Below are 27,810 nucleotides of genomic sequence, written 5' to 3'. Positions count from 1 at the left end.
AGGAGATCTTTCTGTTTTATTTTTTACTCCCACCCTCAAGGGATCCCATATCCACTTCTTGTACAGAAACCAACTGGCGCAGGGCAGTGACCTAGGAGAGACCTTCCCAGGCCGTGCTTTGAGAGCCTAGGATCACCACGGAAGGGGGTAGGCTGGCGGGAGGAGTCGGGAGAGCAATGGCCCCTAGCCCTTTCAGGTACTGGCATCACAGTAGTGCACAAACCTAGGGGCTTTAGACCCAGCCTTCTCTTCCTGCTGGGTTTCTAGGACAGTCATTCCTTTCTGAGGACCCCCCCCCCCAGGTTTCCTTTCTCCAAAGTGTGTGTGTGTGTGGGGCGCATTAGTCTCCATTTGATAGGGTTGTTTTGGGGGTAAGATAAAGGAAGGGGTGGAAACACCTATAAGCAAAATTGCGCAGATAAACACTGTGGCAGGGGTTTTACTTATTGCCATTTACACCCACACCAGAGGAAGCCACTGGGGGAGGGGAACAAGCAGCTGGCACTACCCTTGGGATCGGGGACTGGGACAGGTCCTCCCTATCTGTAAGGAAGGGCCTACTAGAGCTGCTAGGGGTGGGGTCCTAGTTCTTTTTATCTAAATAAATGCAGAGGAGGCAGCAAGACAAGGCAGGCCAATGGCCTTGAAGGGAAGAGGGGAGCCGAGAGGATGTCCATCATTTTAAGCACATGGGGCAATGTGCTCTGTAAGAAAGGCGCTATGGGGGGAGCTGGTGTAGGTGTGGGTCAAGATAGAAACCCCTGATGGGTTAGGCTCAAGCCAGGAAATCATCGCTGAGGCTGGCCCATAAGGCCAAGGCTACTAGCCTGGCCTCAACCTTGGATTATCACCTCTTCTTCCTCAACCCCAGCACCTACTGAGTCCATGGCCCCCTGCAGGACTTTAATATCCATTTGTGGAAGGAATGGAAACAGGTTTAATCCTTAACTTCTTGTCACTGAAAATGGGCTCCAGGGACCAGGTACCCCTCGGTGGCCTGCGAATTTAGAAGCAGGGATGCTCAGGGCTCCATCCAGGCTGCTGGTTAGAAGATGTCTTTTAGCAAGCTCTCCAGGCATACTTGGCTACATCCCATTGGAGAAATGTTGCTCGTACAGGGGCCCCTGTCTTGGGCTGCGGCCAGGCTTCTCACCGGCTGGATAGCAAATGGAGTTGTGTGTGTGTGTGTGGGGGGGTCAATCAATTCCACCACATTTGGCAATTATGACACCTGATTCCACTCTAAGGCAGACAAATGGGTAGAGGCGCAGGGACGTGACCCCAGCCACAGCTGTGGAGGCTGCCAAGTGTAAACGGCACGCCAAATGACACTACTTCTCTCTCTTCCCCTTGTGACAGCTCTGTTAACATTCTTGATAAATATGTGTTATACATTTCCTTGAAAATATGGAGTCATGGGGAAAATGCTAGAAGAAATGCATCAAAATATTATGGTTATCTTGGAAAGTCTGAGAGGGAGGATTATGGGCAATAGTATTTTCTCCTATGCATTTTTCTGGATCTTCCAAGTATTTTTACAACCAAAAAAAATGTTTTATTTAACAATAAAGAAATAAACTTAAAAAAAAAACCCGGTTTTTGCCTGGAAGGAAGCATGTACCCATAAAACAGATGAGATCGTCGTGTAGGGTGCCCAGAGGGGTTGGGGGAAGTAATCTAGTCTACCTGCATAGCCAGTGAACTGGGGAAGGAAGGATAGAGGCACTCCCTGGCTCCTCTCAGGGAGCCACGTGTCATGGAGGCCCTTGGTCAGGACACACAGGGGCCTTAGCAGATGCTCTCCACTGGCTACACACCTGGGATGCCTCCCTCGACTTCGGTATGTTTTTAATCTGAAAAGCACAGATACAGACAGGGAATACATCACAAATAAGAAAGTTGAGAACCCTCTTGCGTCACAGTAAGATGGTGGCAGCATCCTGAACGTCTTTGGTTTTTCCTAGTCCCTGTTTTCAAGGAGAGTCTATGACAAAGTTTACTGTGCAGCCAAAGCTGAAACTCGTGCAACAGGTGGGTGTGGCCTGCAGTGTTCCAGAACACGAGGTGGGTGTGGCCTGCAGTGTTCCAGAACACGGGGTGGGTGTGACCTGCAGTGTTCCAGAACACGGGTGGGCTCTGAAGTCAGACTGAGCCCGCAGCACTGTTCAAGCGCGGATGATTGCTTTAGCTTCCTGCTCTTGGGGACCATGAAATAGGTGCGTCCTGGGCTGGAGTACCTGGCATGGAGCAGATGCTCCTGTTGGCTGCTGTTCCCATCCTGGTGCTGGCTTCCAGCATCAGCAGTGTTATGGAGAAAACAGCACAAATGCCAGAAAAAATAGGACCATGAGCAAGAAAAAGGGTATCTGTTCAGACCTATGCCGGGAGCCGATGAAAATATGGGACTAACTCTCTTGTTGAGTTAAGCCTTCCTTCCTAGAAACTGGCTGCTGGCTTCTGTAGCACACGTGGGTGTTCTCCAGGGTGGAGCTGTCCTTCTGACAGCTGGTCAGAGCAGCTTTTCAAACATGGCTGAAAAGGCCACTGGGCCTCATGCTCCTGACCTTGGTACCCAAGCCTGGCTGTTCTGAAGCTCAGAGCTGCTTCCAGAAATCCACGATGACAAGCTACGGAGTAGTGGGAGATGCCCCGCGCCGCAGGGCTGGGCTGGATCCTGAGGTCTCCGAGCTCTAATCACAGCATTGTTCCCGACATGCTGTGTGACCCTGAACAAATCAATTACCTTCTCCCTGCCTTCATTTTCCCAATTGAAAACCAGGGCACAGCCTGCCTAACCTATGTCCCAGCTGGCAAGTGTGTATCAAAAACTTTTAAAAGGCATTTGCAAAATTACAGAGCTCAGAAACACTGCTGGAAATGCCCTGGCCACAAATAGCTAGACGTATGCATACGAATTGCTGCCCAGGGCACTGTGGGCAAGCCTGGCTACATTTTGCTGTGAGAATTCAGAGAAAGACTGGGAACAGAGAATGTGGAGACAAGCAAAATGTCACCCTACAGCTCTTCATGGAGTTTGATATGAAAACAGACGACAGGGGCTGGGGATGCTGTTCCCTTGGCAGAATGCTATTTTAACATGCATGAAGTTCCAGGATCCACAAAACCGGGCATAGTGGTTCAGGCCTTGGGTGCATAGCAAGTTGGAGACCAGCCTCAGATACACAGGACTCTGTTTCAAACATTAAAAACTTACCACAACGACATTATCATTGGGACACTCCACTTGAAGTCTTTCCATATAAAAGAACAAGAATTCTTTTTGAAATTGAGAAATGAATGTCTATTGCTTTACTTCAGTGAATGCATATTGCCCCTTTCAAAAATTTCCCTGGAGTCCAGAAGACTTGGGGAACACTGCTAAGCTTTTAAAGCTATCTGACAAAATTCCTCGGAGGTCAGTGATATCTACACGGTGGATCGGAGTCTCTGGTCCGAGCCTCCCACATCCCAGGCATGACTGCCTCCCATCTTCCCAACCTAATCCAGGGGCTATCCACTGCTTCATTCTCTGCACCTGCTTTGGACCTTTCCAGCTTTGCAGATTAGATCCTTTGTATGTGCCCGTGTCCTAGGCGTTAGCATGTTCTCTAGCTCAGTTCAGGTGGTTCATAAGTGTGTGGTTTCCCTGGCAAAGACTGAGCGCTCAGCTGTTGGGAGGACACTATTCAAGTGGGGCAATCACTGGTGGGGTCTACACTGCTCCCAGATATCCACATGGCCGCAACAGTTGGCTTTTCTTTATGGTGCTCAACGTTCCCGAATCAGCCATTCATTTTGGTCACTACTCAGTGAGCACTTACCCCATGCCAGGAATCTGGAGAGATACCGGCACAGAAAAGATAACCAGACCCAGACCCGTCTGCCCACAGACAGGAAGTGAGACCTGGAAAATATCCCTATAATGAATAATTGATTCATGCCTACTAGGATGACTGGGAAAAAAGGACACATAATAACAAGTGCTAGCAAAAAGAAGAGAAAACAGAACATTTATATATTACTGGTGGTCAACAGGAATTCTATCCTAGGTGAATACAGAAAGAACTGAACACTTATCTGTGCACAAACTGATGTGGGAATAATCATAGCAGTATTATTTACAATAGGGCAAAATTGGAAATGATACAAATGGACATGAATCAATGAGTAGATAGGAAAATTGGGGTATAGCCATACAATGAAACAATATTCTGCGATAAAAGAACGCAGGGTTGGTATGTGTCATGGTATGGATGAACCTCAAAAATACTAAGCTAATTGAAGAAATTAATTTTAAAAAACATGTATTATGTGATTTGGCTCATATGCAAAGTTCATGGAGGTAGAGATGCAGAAACAGAAAGATTAGTGGTTAGGGATAGCGGCAAAAGAGCTGGAAGAAAATGCAGAGACTGCAAGGCATTTCTTTTTCGGGTGGTAAAATGTTATAAATGATATAAAACTTAACCATGGTATTGGTTGTACAACCATGGTATAGGTTGTCCAGACCTGAGGGGTGTGCTTAAATGAATTAGTTACATGGTGTATGGTCTACATCACAAAGAGACACTAACAACAAGTTCCGGAAATGATTATGACTGGATACACCCAGTTGAGTGGAAAGGGTATGGAAGATAAGGAAAACCAATTGCACTCTTTGGAGAGGGCAAGGAGAGGGTTCCTGGGAGCGTGGACTGTTGAGGAGAGTCTTGTAGGTTGACTCAAGAAAGGAAGTGTGCTCTAAGCAGGGGAAAACACTCGAGCAAAGCCAGGCGGGCGCCAGGGAGCCTCACAGTGGTTTGATAAGGCTGCAGCTGGGGTGGACAGGAGACAGGGAGAAAGAGTGAGGAGGGCAGTCTAGGCATAAAGATGTCTAATGTCGCACTACAGGGCTAGACTTCATCTTGCCCATCTCCTTTGGGCTTGATGATACCAGAGCAAAACTTTGAAGATGCAGTCTTTTATTTATATTTAACATGTATATGTGTGTGTGTGTGCTTGTTGTATGCATATGACATGCATTGTAGGTGCCTGCAGAGGCCAGAAGAGGGCATCAGATTCTGCAGAGCTGGAGTTACAGGCAGTTGTAAGCTATTCAGTGTGGGTGGTGGTAACTGAATCCTAGTCTTCTGCATGTGCAGCAAGCGCTCTTAACCACCGAGCCATCTCTGCAGCCCCTTATTTGGTTTTGAAGAGGTGTGACAACTGACCATGGAGGACTAGACCTCATATCTTAGTACCACATTCTACTAAGAGAGTAGTCACAAAGGTCACTGAGTGTCGGGAAGGTCACCTAGGCTTGCAAACATGGTGTAATGGGGATGTGAAGGGGTTACAAGCATGAGTGGCTAGGATTGAGCAGGATCAAAACCACACCCCCTCAACTTACTGCATAACTGGCCCTCATCTTCTCCTTGGGCACAGTCCTGGTGGAAGTCACAGGCTTGTCCGAGCTGGAGGACTGTCCCATTCCAACAAGTGAAGGAACTCTGCAAGGCCATCTTGGAGCCTGGGGATGGTCCTAGAGAGCACACGGACAGAAACATGTTCCTTGTTAGTCTGTGTGGCTTCAGACATTGGCTGGTTTTGTGGGAAGATTGCTCCACTAATTACATCCCACGGACTGACAGAGATGACTGCATCTCCATCTGGCCACACTCAAGGCCAATGGGAAGCACCAAAGCCCCTCACACACATTCATAATCTACTTAGGATCTCACACTCTATGGATGGGTTGAGGGTTGGTCCATATTCTCTGAGCATCTGGGATCCTAGAATCCATGATTTTCACATAGCAGAACCTCCTGGTAGAGGCCCTATTCTACACAGCTTTACCCCCAAGGCAGAATTTGGGTTTCCAACAGGTACACCTGATCCAGTATAATCCTATTAGGCTCTGACATCAGATCATAGCATCAGAGTCACTTAAAGAGCAGATTTAGAGAGTATATGCAATTTCTGCTACATCATTATGGGAGATGGACCTGATACCTCTGGGATTGGCTTTGTTGGCGATGTCCCTTCTCTATCTTTCCACTGCCTCTTCTAGTAAAGGATGGATTTTACCTATGTTACTAAGATGCACTTCAGTTCCCAAACCCTTAGAGGAACCATATTTTCAGGGAAGGAAAGGGAGGACTGTGTCTTATAATGAACATGTTAGCATTTGTAGGTTTCTGAATTAATGGCGATACATCGTGATAACTAACCAGCCCATTGCAAGCCAGAGAGATCAAGAAAGGAGATGGAACAGGCTGACTTGGCATCATCTCCCTTCTGAACATAGGAAGGAAAAGTCTGATGTGTACTTATCGATGCTTAGTTCTCAGAGGGTGAGTGGCTCTGGTCCCAAGGGAGATGAGCTGCAGGGCCCACTTGGGGTGACCCTCACTGATGTGGGAGTCCCCTCTGTGTGTTGATTGTATTGGTTAATGAATAAAGAAACTGCCTTGGCCTGGTTGATAGGGCAGAACTTAGGTAGGTGGAGAAGACAGAACTGAATTCTGGGAGGAAGAAAGAAGAGTCAGAGAGACGCCATGGAGCCGCCACAGACAGACATGCCATGCCGACTCTTTCCCAGTAAGCCACTGCCACATGGCGATACACAGATTAATAGAATTGGGTTAAATTAATATAAGAGTTAGCCTATGAGAAGCTAGAGCTAATGGGCCAAGCAGTGATTTAATTAATACAGTTTCTGTGTGATTATTTCAGGACTAAACTAGCCGGGCGCCTGGGATGAACAAGCGGTCTCCTTGCAACAATTGGTGCTCCAACATGGTCAACTATATCCATGTAAAACCTGAGCCCTTTTCCTACAACTCACGTGTGGTTACATTAGCTTCTACTCCTTGCCACGGCAGCTATGCCTTAATAGGCTTCCCACCGGATCCTGCCATCTCTGTGCTTCTGGCGGCCTTAGTTCCCTCTTCTTTGAGCCTCATGCAGGTGAGTTTCTCCAGTTTTGTCTAAGAAGCTAGATTTAGTTGACTGTGATGTGGGGTCCCCCCCAGACAGATAATCTTTAATATCAAAAATTCTATGCTTTTTTTTTAATGGACTGGAGAACTTCCCACGGCATGGAAACTAACTTCTCCCCCTCCTTCCCCTGTTTTCCTTGGTCGTGCCTCCCCCAAACGTTACAAGAGAAGCATGGATTTCAGAATGGGAGGGCAAATTATGATTCAATGACCACAAAAGCCCCTCAGAGCCTGAAGAGGCAGGGAAACAGGTTTTCGAGAGGAAACAGCTCTGCCCAACAGCATGGTTCTAGAAACTTCCCAGGGAAGTCCCAGTTTCAGACTGCTTTGCACAAGCCCAGTGAAAGCGATTTTAGACCTCGGCCCTCTGGAGCAATGAGAAAATAAATTTGTGTTGTTTGAAGCCATTAAGCTTCTGGTAGTTCATTACAGCAGGGAAGAGAAATTAATACACAGCGAAAACCAGCTCTAGCAGGGATCAGAGCTGAAGCCCAGCGCAGCTTTGGGTAGACGTCACAGTGCTTTAATTGCTTCTGGGATGAGTGCCCAGTAGTTCACAGGTCAGGTCATCTTTCCCCCTCTCTTCCTCACTCAGAGAGAAGGAAGCCATTCACCTTTCCCTGTGCCCTGGGACAGCATAGGCTAATGTTTCTTCCAGTGGCTCTTGGGTTGTAAGCACAGCATACAGCATGCATTTTAACAAGCCATAAAGGCTTGCTTGCCCTTCTTCCCACACCCTGCTAGTTCCAAACACGCTCAGATAAAAAAAAAAAACCAGGATCAAAAACATCAAAAGCACACCAGAGAGTCAATGCTCTTGTGAAAAGGTAAGGCGTCGAGTTCATCTCATGGGCTTAATCCCGTACACCAATTTTCCATGTATCAACTGTGCTTTTAACTTAAATCCCAGGTTTAAAAAAAAATTTAAAAAGCCACACCTGTGTGAGCATTCATTTTGACAAGCGGCTCAATGATTCGGAGAGGTGGAATGTTTGGTCCCAAACCAAATTTTTTGGCCTACTGCAGCCCTGTTTATTGCCTATCCTTGTGTGTGACCTAACGTCTATGTGACTATTAAGTAAGACCTTTTGGAATAAACAAATCAACCCCTATCTCCATCGATCCACATGCTAAGAATGCCATCAGATAACATCCGAGGTCAATAGCAGAGAGATTTTCTCTTTTTGTTGTAAATCACCTACCTGAGGTTTCTACTAATGGACTTGAAATCTCTTGATTCATGATTTTCTTTGTTTTATCATTATATATAAAAAAGAAACCACTCCTGTGTTAGCACATGGAATCTGGGGTAACTATATCTGTGTTCCCAGGCCATGGTCACCCTACTTGGCTCCAGAATAAACTTTCTTATTGTTTTGATCTGAGGATCATGTATTTTTGCATGTTGGCAGTGTCTTAGGAGAAGCTAGGAGAGAAATGTTTTCTCAATGCTGTTCTTAGGGAACTTCCAGTCTCTCTTCCCAATGCCACGAAGCAGAGACATCTTTCCGGATGCTCTGACCATGGGGACTAAGCAGGGGTGCTGAGAACTGTGGCCCAGGAATCCAGGGTGCATGGGGGGGCAATACTCACCTGCTCTCTGACCCTGTGATGTGACTGCTTCCTTGTTGATATTGTGTGAAGAGAATGGGGAGCCTGGTGACACTGCCTGACCTCCCTAGCCTCTTTCAGACAGAGCTCTAAATATGGTTTCTATCCTGTTACCAAACTCTGGCAAGTGCTTAGCCCTTAAAACCATGTGTTATCGGTGCTAGGAGGCTGGAAATTTCATCCCACTATGTTTGGACATTTAGATATGAGGCATTTGAGAAGGGCCTAGATCATGACATTCCGATGGAGCCTCTGTGATTGGATCCTATTGGCTTTTTTTTTAAAAAAAAAAAAAGGCAAAGAGACCAGAGAGAAATACATTTATACGCTGGCCATGATACGGTACAGTTGAAGAGGGGCTGGAGCCAGCACGCTGCTGTTCGAATTTCTGGCTGTGAGCTGCATAGAAGATGGGTGTTTAGAATGAGGAGAAAGGCTCTTCATGTGCTTGGGACTTCATTTCCAAAGCATTTTCCTTTTTTTTTAAATCATGGTATGCTTAATCAGAGGACAGATGGCTCTCACTCCAGCCTGCCACAGCCAACACTGAATACTGAAGGACGTTTTAAAGCCTTTGTCCACTTACAGGGCATCTAAAGCTACCTGGTGTTTTATGTGCATTGTGCGCCTTTAAAGAGCACGAGCATTTCTCACATCAGACATCTTATTGCTTCTCTCACCTTTTGTTTATTTAAAATTCAAGACTGTTGTCTAATGTTGAAGGCAAGGGAAAAGCAAACGAGAAGAGCACCCACGGAATGCCCCCACCCAGAGGCACTCTCTCTCCGTTTGTAAAACATCTTGGCTAATTTATCTTGAGTTCTTTCTGTCTGTGATTTAGAAAGTGCTCATAGCCCTGTCACACACGTACAGGTCTTAAAATAATGATGATGCCATCCCAAACTTTTCCAAGGGCTTCAAACATTTCCCCTATGAATTCTTTTTAATAGCTACAATCCAGTGTGATACTAGCCATCATTTATTTAAACATTATTCAACGATTGGGCTGCTAGTCTGTTTATAATAACACTTTGAAGAATATCTTTGTGCGTAAACCTTTGCCTGCATTTCCGATTATTTTCATAGGATAGATTCCCAGAAGTGGAATTACGGAATCAAAAGGTATAAACATTTTAAAAGCTCTTGATACACATTGCCAAATTGCTTTCTAGATGTGAATCCAATTTACACTCTTCAGCAGCTGCGTTCAAACATGCAAGTCCTTCATTGCACATCCTGGTCCTCCCCGAGTATTACCAGAAGTTTTATTTTAAACCAAAAGCTTGTTTATTTGGGGTTTTTCTGAGAAAAAGGTTTTCATGTGTTCTCAGCTTTTAAATTCTTTTTATTCTTTTCAGGGCTGGGTATGAAACTCATGGGTTTAGACATTGTTTGGCAAGGACTCAATCCACCTTATTTGCTCATCAAAGATTAAGACCTGAATGCATTTTTTACACATGTAGTGTGTATTTTCATAGTGTGTTTTGATATACAGGTATCTAGAGCTGCCGTGTAATGAGAACGTGTCTATACCTCCTTTATGATTCCCTGGTGTAGGAGGTCCTTCTGTTTGTGTGTTGCTTTCATTGGTTTATGAATAAAGAAACTGCCTTGGCCTGGTTGATAGGGCAGAACTTAGGTAGGTGGAGAAGACAAAACTGAATGCTGGGAGGAAGAAGGCGGAGTAGGAGAGGAACACCATGGAGCTGCCAGAGACAGACATGCCGAATCTTTCCCGGTAAGCCACAGCCATGTGGCGATATACAGATTAATAGAAATGGGTTAAATTAATATAAGAGTTAGAAATAAGAAGTTAGAGCTAATGGGCCAAGCAGTGTTTTAATTAATATAGTGTCTGTGTGGTTATTTCGGGTGTAAGCTAGCCGGATGGCTGTGACACAGAAGCAGCTCCTTCCCCTGCAGCAAATCTTCCTCTCCTCACCCCTCCTCTTTTTCTTCTTCCCCTCCCTCCCTTCTACCTTCTTTCTCTGATGCTTAGAGAACTTGTTTCCTGTGGGATTGATAGGCACGTGTGGGCCACCCTTTGTTGTTTTGGGGTTGACCTGATTTTGGGGCTATCTTTCACCAGCCCTTACCTCTCAACAGCTAAGTACTTGACTTTTTTCCTCACCCATTTTCATGGGTTCCCCCTTTCCTTCCAAAGAATATTCCTTTTGCTTGGGCTCTGCATGCATTGCTTCAAGTTGCATGGAGCATAGTGCAGGTTCTGTCTTATAGTATTCTTAGCTGTTTGTCATTTCCAGCAAATCGCTACTGACTTGAAGGGAGGTATGGAGTCTAAGGCATCTGCAACAGTGCCTGGTAATACAGGCTTCTGCATCCTCACCATGACTGGGAACTGAACTGGTCCTGTGCATCAGTGGAGGAAGGTGCTACCATTGTTTTACCGTTGTAAATACAAAGTCCCAGAGTTGGTCACCAGTTTGCTGAGGGATTGGTAGAAACCTTTGCCTTTCTACATTGCTTTCTGTCTCTTTTGTGCTGTGTTTGTCTAAGAGGTCATCCAAGTGATGGATGTGCTCAATGCTGAGAGTGGGCATAGAAGCACATGAAGTCAGCATGCTTGCCCTTCACCCACAAACCTTGACAAAGGGGGGTGCAAGAGTGGAGGACAGTGCTGTTTTCACTCTCTGGATGCCTGGGAGTTATGGGTTTTTATTCCTGGAAACTTTTTAGGGGTTCAGGCTCAGCAGTAACTTAAAGAACTGGCTCTTTTTTTAAATCTCCGTTTTCTCTGGTACCTCTCTTCCTCTCCTGGAGATGCCCAGGCTCCTTGTTGAGTCTCCTCTGGATGGAGCAAGTTTTATGTTTACCGGAGACTCAATTAGATGGATTCCTGGTACTCTGATCTCTACTACGAGCTCAAACTCAGAACTAATGAGGTGCAACCAAAAACAAGTGCTCTGTCCCCTCAAGTTCTTTTTTTTATAGGGCCCATAAATTCCTAGGAGGAAAATACCCTTGGTGAACGGTTTTAAACAAGAGCCCACGAACCCTAAACAGCATCTTCTCTGTGGTTGTACAAGCATTGTTCTCCCCTGAGGAGCAGGCTGCCCTGAGATGCTAGGTGGTTGTAACCTGTCTCTAGAGAGATGGGAAAGGGTTTGTGCATGAGAAAGTGGTTTATTCTCTGCAGGTATATCATGGGGGCTAGTAATTTCCAAGTATCATTGCAACAGCCCAGGTTCCCCAGATCACTTGTGGGAGGGCTGGCGCTCAGGGATTATTCATTAATAATGGTCATCACTATGGAAATTTCCTTATTAGCCCTTGAAACAGCACTTCCTCCCAGACCAACAATGTGAGTCACTGAATGTATTAAATCCCTGTCACTCTTGGGTTTGTGTAGCATTTTAATAGCCTGCAATGTGCTTCCTTGAGCTTTCTTTGTCTGAAGCTCATAAAACCCTAGTCAAACAGTTATTATTCCCACTTGATTAATCAGAAGACCTGGGGATTTAAGAGCCCGAGTGATGCTTGTTGCTTTTTAAACAGTAAAACGTGTGACCAGTTGCTTACTGGGGTGTTTTGTCTGAGATTTGCAGCTAGTAAACTGAACACAAGGGCCCAGAACTTGGCCAGATGGTCTTCCAGTAACATCTTGTCCCATGACTCATGATAGATCATCTGCTAGAAGCAATGCCCTGAGGTCCACAAGAGTCACTTGGCAGGCAAGTGAGAGAGAGTGTTGGTGTTCGTGCATCACCAGGGTCATTGCCATCATCATCTTTGGAGGAGATGTCCTTGGCACTGGCGGTGTTCCTGGACCCCTGGGTGTTTCTGGGGGGGAGGGGCACAGTTGAGTGGTATGACCTTGGAAGACTGGAGGAATCTGAAAGTCAGTTTCTGTGGTTCTTGGATGGGACCTTTGTCTCTGCTCCTCCACCGTCCTCTGGCACACTGGAGTGTTGACCTCAAATCTTATCTCAAAGTCTCTTTCTGTCCGTGATCTCCCGATTGGGTTCTAAGCAATGGTGCTGATGGCTACATGTTGATGAGATGGATTTGCTATCATTAGTGCCAACTTGATTAATGCCCACCGTTGTGGATGGCTCTCCCGTGAAGCCTTCTGCTAAGCCGCTCACCCAGCAAGCTGGCCTCACATGGGCATTTCCTGTCCCAGCCATCCGTCATTTGTGTCTTGGAACATCTCTTCTGAAACAGCATGGCACATTTGTTTGCCTATTTATCTTCTCAGCGAATGCTGTAGAAATTAGTTTAGATCTGCATCAGCAACACGTGTGGTCCAGGTCAAGTTCCGTGAATCGCTGTTCTACTCTGCGGGTGACTTATTGAGTTCACTCGCTGGCAATGAACCCCTTCCTGACTGCATTGGAAACAGAAACACACACATACTCCCCCTCCTTCATTTGTGTCTTAGAGACTAGATGCTATGAAGCCTACACAACTCAAACTGTGCTCTCTTTCTTAAATGAATGTCAACTTTTAGGGCACTTAATTAATTTTTAATTAAGGGGATTTATGTGGCATTTCAAAAAGGCACATTTGTCTCAGTTTTCTGGCCATCTCCTACCTGCCCGCTCTTGCCGAACTGATGGCCTTCATTGCAAGGGTGGGGACTGAGAGCCGCTTGGGTGAGAAGGGGTTCTTGTTCTTAAATCAAATTGGAGATGATGTGCAGAAGAACTTTTAATATAGAGGATTTGTGGGCAGACCTGGGCCAGAGCTGGAGTCGAGGGCTGGACTTGGCTCCCACCTGCCTGCTAGGAACTAAATATTTCCCAGGGATAGGAGAGCCAGGTGCTTAGGGCTAAACAAGCCAGGAGACATGAAAATGGATGGTGACATGATGGGGACGGTGTCAAATAGTGTGTTCAGGCCAACAGCCACAGCTTCCTTGTCCCCTTTAATGGGGGTGTTGGAAAGCTTGTGAACTGTGTAAATTAAGGCTGGCAGAAACTAGTCCTTCTGAAGGCTTTGGGCCTCATAAATTGTAGTGTGGAAACCTCATTAAAGACCTGGCATCTTGGTTCCTACACTAAAGGAGAGCCCCAGGCCCAGGTGGCTGCCTGTGTGCTGGGAAGCACTGTCCAACAAAATAGAAGAGCTGGATGGAAGACTCACCTCGCCTCTAGGTTTCTGAGACCAGATAAGACAGATAAGTCCTTTTGATCTTGGCTGTAGCTTCCTAGATTCAGCATTCTCTAAAGTCAGGCAGACCCCTGGGCTAGGGCTATTGTTCCCGCAGACCTCAGACTCACACAGTGATGGAGTGGCTTTTGGGGTTCACTGAAGGCAGCCAGAAGAAGGATGTCTAGGAGAGGCTAGAAACTAGCATATTCCATAAGTTTTTGGCGTAATAACTAGGTGCACCTAAATCAGAAACCCCTTCACATTGGAGTAATGGTCCTATAGGTTCTCCTCTCCTCGGGGCAATCCAAAGCCCTGAGTACCACTTCCTGACCTATGCTCTCACTGTGTTGAGTTTCTCCGTGTCCAGGAGTTCCTTTAGAACTCAGACTACATTTCTCTAATGACTCTATCAGGCCCAAGACCTAATCAGTTTGTGTTGGTAAGATCCCTTAAGGTATAGAGAAAACAATTCCATGTTCCAGTCCTCCTCTTGTAGTTAATGGAGTGAATACCGACTCAACTCATGGGTTTCCCCCAGGAATGCAGTCTAATGGACAGGTTTCTGTGAAGGTCATATGTCTATAGAACAATAAATAAAACAGTGAGGGTTCTTATTCTGAGCTGACTATAGAGGCATGGAGGTTAGAGAATTTGTCATGAAATATGCACAGGGAGACTCAGATAGAGGTTGGTTGGGCAGGACCAGTTCTTAGGGACCCAAAGAAGCTTTGAATATCCTTCATACCATGTGGTAGAGTTGAGGCTCCATAGAACCGGGTAATTTGAGCAAAAAAATAATGATGGGAACAAGCCAAGGTAATTTCCAGTACAAATAATAGTTATGAAACAAATCACACTTGTAATGATGAATTCTCAGCTCTGTTTGCCTCTGGAGTCAGAGTTAGCTTTCTGCACCCAGCTTCTTCAAGGCCTAATCTCACTACAATCTCTGCTGCATGCACCTTGAACTCCACGTTCCACTTTCCCATGGCTCTTTGAATCTGATTAGGTATCAAGATTAGCAGCTTCTTATAGTGATTGTGCACCCTATTTTGGTGGTCTAGAATTGCTCAGCTTGAACAATCCTTTTCACCGCAGATGCCACTTCATCCATGCCCTTGCTTGTTCTTTTCCCTTAAGGAAGGCATGTGGCTCCTCCTAGGAAGGAGGGTTTGGCTTACTCACGCCACCTCCTGGAGAGCGCCGGGCAAGTCATAAGTGCTAATGATTTGATACCAAGGAAGGGCAAACTAGTTTACTAAGTTCAAGCAGAAGAATGCTATCAGGAGGGATTTCTTTGAATCCTGTTGGGAATTTCTCATTTCTTTGAGTTATACCAAAGGAAAAGTTCTGCCCTCATTCTTCTCCCTCCTTGCCATCCAGTTCAATGCTTGGTTTACTAGAGGGATGTTTTTATATTTTTTTTCCTTAAGCCTGGAACTGCCTGAGAGCAGTGAAGAGAAAGTGGTGTAGAGGCCTAGTTTGATATAGTGGGCACAGGGACACGGGAGCCGGTATTGAACCAGGAGTGAGGACCAGCCAAGGAAAAAGACTGTAGAGGAGCCAGGGTGGGAAGGATGTCATGATCTAGAAACAGAGCAAAGCCATTATGGCCCAGAATGGCCACAAAGGTCAACAGAGCTGTCTGGAGGAGAAGGGAGAGACATAGTCACCCAGGAACCTGAAAACTGGGGTTAGGGGGTGTGAGTTTATATAAGGAATTTAAACAGCAGACTTCAAAATCAAGAACCCTGAGAAGTCTTTTTTTTTTTAATTAAAAAATTGTAATTAGTTTTTAGTTGTGTGTGTTTGCTTGTCTGTATGTGCACCATGCATGCAGGCTTGTAGAAGCCAGAAGGGGGCGTGGGATCCCCTGGAACCAGAGATGTCGGGTTTGGGAAGCAGACCTGTGTCCTCTGCAAGTGGAGCAAGTGTTCTTAGCTGCTGAGCCATCTCTCCAGACCAGCTGGTGAGTCTTAATGAAGTTCACCCCGAGTGATGTCGAGAGATTGAGCTGTGGGAATGGAAGTGTGCAAAGCCAGCTGGCTAGCTGCCTCTGTGATTGACCACGCAAGTCATGAAGATGGCTCGGGAGACGCTGAGGATCAGAGAGCTGAAGAGGCATGAGTAGAAGTGAGTGACATGCTGGGGTGCCCCTGTCAGGATGGGTGGCGTGGAGGTGAGGATGAGAGAGATGGCGTTGGGATGAAAACAGTGACACTGGTTAATATGGAAAGACCCCGAGGCCTTGTTTCAAATTCCATCTCCCTGTGACTTTCCTAAGAACCAAACAGCTTCCTGAAGGCCATCAGAAGAAGACAGAGTCTGCTTCATTTTCACGGTCGAGCTCTCTGAAGAAATTAAAAATGTCTTATTCCTTTGCAGCCTCAGATAGTCCCTTCATTTTGTTACATGGTCTTTTTTTCCCCTAAGGTTTCCCTATTTGACATTTATCTTCATTGCTTTTTCTGAAAAGACACACCAATAATTTTATTTTTAATATTATAAATGACCTCTGTGAACACTTTACCATTAATCTCCCTGAAACGTGGTGATATTTAAATATTCTACACCACAGCTCCCCGTAAAAACATGTCATTTTCTTCTCTCGTTTGTTCAGTAAACAATGAACAATTTCAGTTGTGCTTTGGAGAAGTAATACTAATCACAAACAAATTATAGCCACAAGTGAGATGATCGCAGGGATCGGGCTTCAGACAATGTGGTGGAGAAGCCTGTTCGGGATGGGAGAGGGATCATTCAGACTGGAGGACTAAAGACAGTACCACCTGGCTGTGCATGGTGGCCCCTGGGCACCCCCAGTTAGGAAATGGGTGGACTCAGCCCTCTTGAAGCTAGAAGGAAGGTCATCATGCCTCCACTGGCTCCATCTATGTCAGCCACAGCAGAAGGGATGAAGGCTGAAAGGACAGGAAAGCCATAGGATGTTGATGCAGACTCTAGGCATGCTAACAGTAGCCACACCCTCACCAAGTGTACATAATGTTCTAGATCCATATAGAAAGTGCCCTGTCTATTTCTGGCTATCTATATCTTCCATGTCTATACCTATCTAATTTTATTTAGTCCTTATAGAAAATATATGAAATATTTATCTCCTGTCTTTTTAATTTTATTAATATTTTGACAAGGTCTTATTATAAAGCCCACAATCCCACTGTCCCTAACTCTAGAGGTCTAGGATTACAGATGGACTCTACTGTGCCTGGTTATTCTCTACTTTTCCTGAGGTGACAATTGGGATACAAAGAAGGATTCGTGAGGTCATTTTCAGGGTCACAGCAAATGGGCAGAACTAGAACTTTATGTCTGACTCACTGGGAAGCCCATTTTTTTTTTTTTTTTTTTTGGTTTTTCGAGACAGGGTTTCTCTGTAGCTTTGGTGCCGGTCCCGGAACTAGCTCTTGTAGACCAGGCTGGCCTCGAACTCACAGAGATCCGCCTGCCTCTGCCTCCCGAGTGCTGGGATTAAAGGCGTACGCCACCACCGCCCGGCCTGGGAAGCCCATTTTTAACCATCTTTTTAGATGAACCAGAGTAGGAGAGGTCACTGTGGAAGGTACAGGAGAAAACAGAGTGGGCTTTGGATTTCAAGCAGTAGATGGTCACAGAGCATATGCATGACAGGTTAGAAATGAAAACCGTCAACATGGCGGTCGTTGTCACCCCAGAGCTTGGGAGTCAGAGGCAGGGGGACCATGAGTTTGAGGCAGCTTGAGCTACCTAACAAGACAGTCTCAAAACAACCAGTCACAACAAAACAACAATAACAAACCAACAACAAACACACACATACACAAACAAACACTCCCAAATGATTAAAAAGCTAACCAGGCCAGAGACAAAAGAGAAACCCAGGCAAACAAGGTGGTGGTTTTAGTGAGCCATTGAAAGTGGAAGGCTCAAAAAAGCCAGTACATGCAGTAGAAACAAGTCCTGGTGCCACTATCAATGGCTTCTCAGTCAGCCCCCTCTATTGGGATGCACACCTTCCTAGGCCTGGATGGAGGGGGAAGGGCCTTGGACTTCCCACAGGGCAGGGTACCCTGCTGTCCTTAAGACTGGAGGGGAAGGGAGGAGGATGAGTTGGGGAATGGGGAGGGGAATGGGAGGAGGGGAGGAAGTGGAAATTTTTGAATGGAAAAATAATATATATATGAAAGTGGAAGGCCGAGTGGGCAGCTATGGGATTCTAGAACAGGATTCTGGGCTCTTAAAAGGCCAACAAGAATGTTTTAAGAGAATTGATAACTACTAAGATAAAGCCCAGGCACAATGAATAATAGAGGAACCGTAACATCAGATTTCATAGATTGTTGGTCCTCTCCCCTGCCCCTACCAGCCACACAAAAAATTTTATCCTTACCAGAGGTTGTTGGGGGATGGGATGTACTAGTTTCTTTTCTTGTCATTGTGACCTATCAGTCTCAGGGAGGAGGCACTGATTTTGGCCCATAGATTCTGAGGGTACAATCCCTCATGGAGGGAAAGCACACAAGCTGGGGGCCATGTGTGGAGCACCAGGAGACCGAGGCAATGGTTCTTCATACTGTATGGGTCAGGGACAGGGAACTCTCGAGATGGCCTTCAAGGGCTGCCCTGACTCAGCCTCCTCTGCTAGCTAACCCAAGGGGCTATCAGCTAAGTGCCCGAAGCCTGAGTCTGTGGGGAACATTCTAGAATAAGCAGTAAGAGGGTCAAATGAGACGATAAGAACAAGTGCTTTATGAACCACCTCATGGTAGTGAAAGGCTGTATTTTATTTTAGCACAAGCCACCCGATAGCCATACAACAAATCCACCGAGATTAGAGATCTTTGCTCCTTCATCTCTTCATCCTACTGACCTGCTACCTTCCAGAAAAGCTTTCTCTGAGATTTTTAACTCAAACCCTCACCCTATCCCAAATTAGACTCACTTCTCACTTTATGCTGTTTCCCCTTGCTGCTGGCTTCAGGCAATATTCATTTTCTTTATCGGTTTGGTTGAGTCTCTCTCTCTCTCTCTCTCTCTCTCTCTCTCTCTCTCTCTCTCTCTCTCTCTCTCTCTCCGGTTAACATTCAAGGGATGGGGAGAGTCCTTACTGAATTTTCAGTATGGAATACTCAGAGCCTAGAATACTGTCTGATACACTGTGAGAGTGTGACCAGTGTTTGTTGAAAGCGTAAGTGGACACTGCTGCTTAAGAAATACTTTGTGCAATACGCTCAGAAGGGATTTGTGCTTCATTCACAATTTAGAGCAGATAGTTCAGGGGAAAGGTGTCTTGCTGATGAAAACATCAATGGAACCCCAATACCCATGCCTACGTGTGGGAAAGCTGGGGTTAGTCTATACGGAAAGTAAACCAAGCAGAGAGGCCTTGCGATGCTAACAACCTTTGAAAAGACCGTACTTGGAACTATTAACTTCCCGCAGGAAGACAGCTGCACTCTTATATCTTGGTAGATCTGGGAGACTGATAAAGCTGCAGCAGGCAAGCTGTTGTGTGCTGTGTCACACACAGAGAGCGGAGCAGATGACTAATTTATGGTAAAGCACCAAGAGTCTGGGAGACAGCCAGAAAGAGCTCCTTCTAGACGTGAAACAAGCTGGTGGCTCCAGTCTAGCAGTGGGAGTAGCTAGGTCATCCCTCCAACCAGGGCCACAAGGGCTTCTTAGAGGACAGGCAGGAGAAGAATCCAGGGTTTTTTAGTTTGATTTGTACAGCCCAGAGTGTGGGGAAGGGGTTGAGCCTCCTGTGAAAAGACAAGGTTGTCTGCATTGGTAAGAAGTTCAGATTTTCCTGGCATGTTTCAGTCTTTAGTTGTTTCATGAGAATCACAGGTTAGAGTTGAACCCTAGAAGTACAAAACAGGGAGAAACGTTATGAAGAAGAAGAGGGATGATGGACAGGGATCTGGGATAATGATGATGGTGGTGATGAAGAAATAATTCATGAGCGCTGACTCTGCACTGGTCACTTATTCTTATACTGTCTTTCTCTTGATTCCTTGAGGGACACAGAAGAAACATATGAGAAGATCACTGATGTAGAATGGCAACTGTCAAAGAGATGGAAAATGGCTCGTGTTAGTGAATGAATGGAGCCTACATGCATTATTGATAGGACTGTAAAATCCAAGTGCCGTGGAAAAGAGTACAGAGAGTCCTCTAACAAAACTCAAAGCCAAAATCACTTCCTGACCTAACCTGCCGCAGAAAGACACCTCCCTGGATGCTCTGCAGTGCACACCTGCATCTTGTTGGTGACAGTGGGCCCGAGCTCCCGAGGAGGCTGCATCTACGCTGCTTTGCCCCTTGCAGCTCTCTGTCATTTCACTTGGGACACCAGAGGGGAGCCAGCAGGTGCCAGAGAGGACTGGCTCAAATTACAGGTGTTATGTAATTTTGTATTCCTATCCTGAACAGGCAACAGCAGAGCCTCCCCCAGCCATTGCCAAGTGCCGCCGGAAGCTTCCTCCTTGTGTTTCGTAGGATCTCAGGTCAAGGATCAGTTTTACTCGGGTTGATGGCCAGTTAGTTCTACCAGGGAAGAATCCAAGATATTTCCAAGGCATCATCTACTATCCTGGAGTGTCTTAGGCCAAAAGTAGATTGCTCTGGGCTGGGGATGTAGTGCAACAGGTACAGTGCTTGTCCAGCATGCACAGCGTCTGAGGTTAGATCTCCAGTATTGGATCAGCTAGGCATGCTAGCTCATGCCTATAGTCTTACCTTGCAGGAGCCATAGGCAGAATGACCAGGATCTAAATGTTGTAGTCATATACATAGTGAGTTTGAGGCTACCCTGGGCTAAATCAAACCATTTATTTAAAAACTCAGCAGATGCTTGGGCACAGGGCTAGAGTCAGGACATCTTAGAGCCAAGCATGCTATTCCTTGCCTTGCTCATGTTGAAGCCCAAAGGCCTCCTGTCACCTGATGAGGGTAGGGATGGGAGGGCAGGCTCGTTGGGTAGTGAACTAGTTCAGGGCAAAGTCTGGGATTGGAGACCTGAACTGTAATATGGAAAGGAATTGGATATGCAAGTCACCTGTCGGAATAACCAGAACGGTCGGGGGATGTGGGCATCGTTGTACCCTTACAGTGAGGACAGTTCCTTCAGATGTTGTAAATTTCTTTGGTCATGCTGACAAGGCTACTTCTCTTCAATGATAAGATATGAAAGCTTGAGCTTTCAGAGGTAATAAACTTAATTATTTCTGCATTTCATAAAAGATTTGAGGAGTTGAGTGCAGTGGTGTATACCTACAGTCCAATCACTCGGAAGGCTGAAGAGGTCGGATTGTTGTGAATTTGAGGTCAATCTGAACTACACAGTAAGTTCATGGTCAGCCTGAGTTGCATAGTGAAACTCTGTCTAAAACCAAAATCCAAAACCACAAAGAGGCAACCCCAAATGGAAGAAAATCCCTTAAGATCTTGCAGTGACTTGCAATCACTACTTGCAGTATAACCCTAGGAATAAGTAAATTAGGGTGAAATTAGAATAATATTTCCAGTCCTAAAATTTCTATATAATAACTAAAATTTGACTGTTGTATATTTCATGCTTTCTAGTTTCCAGAACAAAAAAGAAAAAATACCAATTAAAAGGTTCAAAGTGCTCCTAATAAATGCTATTCCTGACACTGAACACTGACAGGAAGCATTTTGAGTGTTCACACATATACAATTGGCAACAGTTCTCCTACCTCTATAAAATCAACATAATAACATGTCTATCCATGTATGTATGCATGAATGAGTGAGTGCATGTGTGTATGCGGGCAAGCATACACAGATGCATGTGTGAACTATGCCTGCATGCATGTATGTATATATGTACGCATGTATGAATAGATCTACAGATAATGATACAATTTATGATGGGGGTATGTCCTGATAAAGCCACCAAAAATTGAACATGTTTGTGGTGGTTTGAATAAGAACAGAACCCATAGGCCCATATATTTGAATACTTAGGCATCAGGGAATGACACTATATGAGAAAGATTAGGAGGTATGGCTTGGTTGGAGGAATTATGTGACCTGGGTGGGGGGCTCTGAGGTTTCAAAAGCTCATACTAGGCAGAGTGTTGCTCTCTGCTTGTGGATCAAGATGTAGTTTTCGGCTCCTTCTCCAGCCTTACGCCTGGCCGCTGCCATGCTTCCGGCCATGATGATAATGGACTAAACTTCTGAAATGGTAAGCAAGTCCATAATTAAATGGTCTCTTTTGTAAGAATTGCCTTGGTCACACCATCTCTTTACAGCAATGGGACAGTGACTACGACAATGTCATAAGTTAACACTGCACCCAATGTAGCTAACCTCCAGAACACTACAGCTTCTAGCGCTGTGCACTCTGGGTACTGGGGATTCGCCATGTTTGGTGTGGCCGAGTGAGAGCTATGGCTTACAGTCAAGCACCATCTACCAGTAGCCCACGGGAAGGACAAAACCCCAAATTCAAAGGATGGTTCCTATGGAATGCCATCTCATTTCTGCACATATGTAAGGCTGGGAAATCATGAAGCTAAAGTGTCATCAGCTGGGGACCATCTGTGCTGCTTCTGAGAACGTGAAGCCTCATAGTGTTTCTAGCAGAGGCTGTCGATACATTTGAAGGACTTTACAAACTTATTCAGACTCTTAGGGGCCTGAGTTCAGCAGCTAGGAAGTGACCTTTGAGCAAACAGAAGTAGACAGACGTCTCGACCCAGAATTACTCATCTTGGATCAGAGTACCATGGAAATAAAACCAAAGTCTCCAGAAGCCCAGTGGCAGTGAGATGGTCATAGGAGTTGGCACATCTGTGTCAAACACATGGGAAAAATCAACAACCCTTCATGGAAAAATGAAACAAAATCCACAGCAAAACCGACCCTAAATGAAAAACCAACATTCACACATGCAAGACTGTCAGAAAAGCACGCCAAAACCCCTTTTTATATACACTTAAAAAAAATCAGAGAGATTGTATTAAATTGTTAAACCTCTAAGCTAGGGGCTGATGAATGTGTTGAATTTTCCTTCTTATCCTTTCAGGATTTATATGCTCTATAATGAGAATTACAACTTCTGTAACCTGAAAGAGTAAAGTAGGCTACTACTCAAAAGGCAGGAGAAACCTGATTTGTCTTCTGCCTCTTTTCTTAGAAGTTTATATTCTAAAGACATCAGGTTCGCCCTGTATTGCTATTTACAAAAGTCTTCATAGAACTTTTGTGTCTAGTGCCTCGCTATTTACCCAGTCTGCCAACAGGATGACGACTGGATTCATCTTTTGAAAAGTGATAAAGAAAGCCATCATTTGAGTGGAGTCTTCTGGGAGCTGACATCCTATTGATACCTCTGACCTGCTCCTGAGAGCATCCTGCAGAATCAAGGTTGGTGTAAGCGAGGTCACCCAAAGGGTGGATCTCACCTGGGGATGGTTCACTGTGCTGTTGGCACTAATCTGAGCCAGCACACATCCCTGAACAAGCCCAGTGCGGGGGCGAGACCTCTAAACCGCAGATGGGTATGTCTGACAGCCACGAATCACTACTTTATACCACAGTGGATCTCAACATCTGATTCCCATTGACAGCTAAATTAACAAATCAGCTAAACACCAGGATGTTTTATGCCCTGACTTATACCAGATTTAATGTCTTCCAGGCACAAATCAGTGCCGGCGAGTTTCGATTTACGGGCTCGGGGGTAAACTGTAAACTATCCACAGCATTCCTTTCCGTGGGTGAACCAGAAAACAATTCCAGTGCCCGTCTGTCAGAGCTCTGACCAGGGAAGAGACCATAGGACGACTGACCTCCACAAGCGGTCGCCAAGAGCTGGCCACTAACTCAGCAAAATGACTTCTGGCTCTTTGTTCCAATCAGCGGGACCATTTCACCCCTAATTTCTTGCCCTGCTGGTCTTCATTTGCTTCCCTGACCTCACTTGTCTTCCTTGAGGAGCAGTGCCTCGGGATAATGAAGGTCTTTATTTGTGCAGTGCACTCCAGAATCCGAGGTTCAACAACGTAAATGGTTTCATTTAATCCTGACAACAACCCAGAAGGATGGGACGGCCAAGGTCATTTCATAGAGAAAGCCGAGTCAAGGTCAGATTCATGATGAACGGCAGTGTGAACTAGGATCTGTGTCTGCACTGCCAGTCCACTGCTCTTTCTAGAACTTTCTAAGGGTGGAGGCTTTGACCCTGTTTAAGACCCACATCCTTAATTTCTTGTAGTCTCTCTGTGCTTAGAATTTAACCCTGGGTGGAAGAGATTCAGACCAGCCTTGGAATTACCAGCCTGCTGTGCCCACCCCTAACCCTCTGAATTCTTAAAGTTCAACAGCTCAGCATAAGTTTTCTCTTTGATCTGCTTGTTTCCTTAGTGTGATGGATTCTCACAAGTCTTCTGCCTTCTGACGGGTTAATACCTCTGAGAAGGAGGAGGATAGCGGGGCTGGTGATGTTCACAGAGAAGTTACAGGCTCATACACACGTATACAGAGTAGGTACACACACACTGCCTACACATACACACTGCATGTGCACACTCATGCAGGCACACACACTCTCCATACTCTGTTTTAAAGTAGTTTTCACTAGACTTGTCCTCAGGGACATGGAGGGCATCCCCATAGCTCACTGAGTTTTGAAGAATCCCTCCAGAATGTCCAGAATTCTTTGGGTCGAGGTCCCTCGACTCTCAAGTACAGTGAAAATTAGTGAGATGAGACAAATCCTTGCTACTTTCCAGAGCACGGGTAATAGTAAGATCCAGACCCCATGGAGCACCAGACTTCAAGGTTCTGACTAGCCATTCCTTTCACCCCCCTCTGAACCTGTCCCCCCAGTTCTGTTACTTCCATGGCAATTCCTGTTTATCCCCCCACCACGTTCAAGCTCCTATCTGGATTAGATTGATCCCTGTTCACTTTGACCAGAACTGTGAATCACTTCGCATCCTTGCCACCCACAGGGCTGCAGCTTGGTAACAACTGTACTCCTTCATCCAGGCTCTACTGATGCCATTCTGAGGAAGACCCAATTCAAAACGATGGAGTACTTCCATGCTGTGTTACAACTACAGAGAAAAATGAGACCTGGCTTGGTCTCTGATTCCGAGGTTCTCAAATCAGGTATGTCATGATGTCAAGGGGTGCCAGACTAGATTCATTTCAGCTGCTTGCCTCTAATTATATTAGAATTGTCAACTAGCCTGGAGCTAGTCACCAAGAGCGGATCTCCTTGTTCAGCAGTGAAGAGGAGGAGCATTTCTAGGAGCATTTTGGGAGACTACCTAAGGCAGCCACTTGGTTTGCCTAGAGTAGGATGTGAATGGGGAGGCAGTGATGGAGTTGGTGTTCTGAGATGCTGGGGGCTCAGCCTGAAGCTGAAACCTGCATACTATACTTAAAGGGAAGAGTGGAGATTTAGGTCCAAACCTGAGGCCTTCAAACAGAGCATTTGGGAAACCCATTCTTTTACCGCTTATTGATTTTGAAAACTCGGATTGTGGTCTCATCTACTCCCAAGATGCATGGGCTACTCGACGAGAGAGGTGGGCAGATGGGGAGGTGACAGGCAAGGGACTTTAATCTGTGCAACCTCTCAGATTCCAGCCTGGAGTAATGACTGCTCAGTGCGCTGCCGCAGGGCTAACCTTTCCCTTCTGCCTTCCGTGATCCCCGGACCCTTTGCTCTTGCATTTGGGTCTCCACATTTCAACATACATCAAAGTCACACTTCTTAAACACCCACAATGCCTAACCCAGAAGATTTGGGGCCAAGTCTGATCATTTGCATTCCTAACTACACACGTGCTGGCTCTGCAGGCCTTGCCCCTTGAGGACTTCACTGCATGGACTTTGCTCTAACGGATGGTCTCTGAGGGATGCCGTGTCTCCCTGAGGCCTTTGCCTTGAACCTGAAGTGGGTTGATGAGCTGATTGCCGAGGATAAAGGAAAGTATGGGGGTGATGGAGCTGCTTCCCTTTTCAGAGGAGACACGGTCTATGTGTACCAGGCTGGGTGGGCGTTGGAGTAAGAGTTACATGATTCTGCTCCCATGCCAGTGAGTCCAAGTGTTTCCATTTCCCAGAAGCTGACTTGGCACACTCTACCCAGCCAGATGGTCCCCCAGGGTGGTCCATCTGGGTCTGCTTATGAAAATGAATGAACTGTGTCTGTAAAATGCTGGCGTCTCTCTAGAGAGGGCATCTTCCCACAATTACCGTAATAATAAATAGACTCTGTTCATATGCTGTGCTCTGAGTCCTCTTGGCACCCATGGACCTTAGCTCATGGTGGCTCTGCCCCAAATTGGACAAGCAGGTCAGTTGAAAGCAAGGTTACGAGGTGGCCATATGTCAATAATACAGTTTCTATTTTAAAAGCGGAAGCTTGGGGACAACAGTTTACAAAGTCATCTGGGCCACCTCAGTTACCCGACGAGTCACATAGCCATGACAGGACAGTGGCACTTTGTAGGAGAGTCACAGCACTGAAAGCTTCTGTGGTACTTATAGCTTCTGAAGTACTCTGACACACAGGAAATTCCACATTTGCAAGAGTTCTGTAAAACTGTAACTAGCAATCCAAGGAGAGCGTGGATCCTTTTCCCTACCATGTAGACGGAAGGAGGCAGAACTGGAGGCTCCCCTTCTATTGTTTACAATTTCCTCTTTCAGGGCAGACCTTAACTCAATGCTTTCATGTAAGCAAAGTTTCCTGCGGATTCCCCATGAATGGGACAAGAATGCAACCAGGACTTTTCAGTGGCACTGAACACAGGCCTTCCTGAACCCAACTCTGGGCTTCATAGCAGTATCGCCATAGGCTCTGGCAGGTGTTTTATTTATTTATTTTATTTGTAGCCTCAGTGACTCACATGTATAATGGACTAATAAGAGACCCGTATCCAGTGGTCCTTCAGAAGAGCCAGTGGACCTGCGGCTGTCAAGCTCTTTGACAGAGAGTTTTCTGCACACTGACTGTTTTACGGCCACTGGTGAAATGGGCCACGGGGCTGCCATCTCCACAGCATGGTCGGACGGCAGAGCCAGCCTTTCTTCTAGGGGCCTTGCTGGGCTCTAATTACCTAGAAGCAGCAGTGTTCTTGGCCCACCAGGCCGCTTTCCTCTTTGTTCTTGACCCCGCTCTGGCTTAAGTTCTTGACAATGGGCCTCAGCCTGGGTTTTGGCCTCTGTTTGTGGCCTCATCCAGAGAATGTTGTTTCAAACTTCTTGTTTGGGATTGATGTTGTCTAGGTTGAGCTTCATGGGGCCACGTGGGCTTAATAGTCCATTACAAATCACAGTGGGGACATAGGAGTGTATTATACTAAGGCAATTGGCACAGCGTCTTTCAGGCTAGGGGGCAGTGGTGGAGGGGAGGAGTTTGTTTAGACACAAATCAATTTCACATCCAGGAAGCAGAACTATTCTGCACCTTGGTTGTTTCCAATTCTCAGTACAAAAAAAAAAAAATAAATAAAAATAAAAAAGAGGGACAGCCTTGTCCTTGGTGGGCGACCTCTTTCATTATTATTTCAGCTCTTGGAAAGCATCTGGTATGTAGAAGACAGGGGGCAGTTGCCTGAGAGGATGCATGCCATCACGGAGATGTCTAAGACACTAGTTTCCAGGCTCAGCACAGAGGATGAGCTATACCAAGAGAATGCTGTGTGGAGTACCCATTGGGTCATACATGAAGGCTCCAAGCTGCCTAAGGACAATGAACATCAGTAGGCTCCCTGCCAATATGGCTACAAAGAAGCATAGGTGCCCCTGGGATGTTTGGTGAGATGAGCTAGGAGCATTGCCCGCTTAGAGTTGAGGGGTTTGTGTAGAACTCTGGAGAGCAATCCATAAGATCACTCCTTGTTGGCATGGCTGATGATCTAATCTTCAGGCAAAGGCTTGGGCAACTGGCTTGGTGTTTCCTTGTCTAACTTGCTCCTGTCTGAGAACTGGGCATAAGTGGTCCTCATTCTGACAGCCCTGTAGTGTTGCTGAGATCAGGCCTATCCTGCTATGTAATGCCAGGGAATTCCATGTGCGGTCCACAAGACCTGGGTGATGCTGATGACATAGAAGT

At 46.0% G+C, this 27,810-nt stretch overlaps 1 protein-coding gene across 1 annotated transcript in view; it reads right to left on the bottom strand.

Annotated features, from left to right (window-relative positions):
• Positions 1-27,810, bottom strand: part of Alk (ALK receptor tyrosine kinase) — a 739,399-nt gene that overhangs the window by 123,091 nt on the left and 588,498 nt on the right. Inside the window, exon 7 of the mRNA XM_013354040.2 lies at positions 5,390-5,550. Coding sequence (XP_013209494.2) covers positions 5,390-5,550 — 161 coding nt within the window. The remainder of the gene's footprint in view (positions 1-5,389; positions 5,551-27,810) is intronic.

Source organism: Microtus ochrogaster, unplaced genomic scaffold, assembly GCF_000317375.1.
Source record: "Microtus ochrogaster isolate Prairie Vole_2 unplaced genomic scaffold, MicOch1.0 UNK26, whole genome shotgun sequence".
NCBI classification, from domain to species: Eukaryota; Metazoa; Chordata; class Mammalia; order Rodentia; family Cricetidae; genus Microtus; species Microtus ochrogaster.
This window is presented reverse-complemented; position numbering and strand designations above follow the sequence as displayed.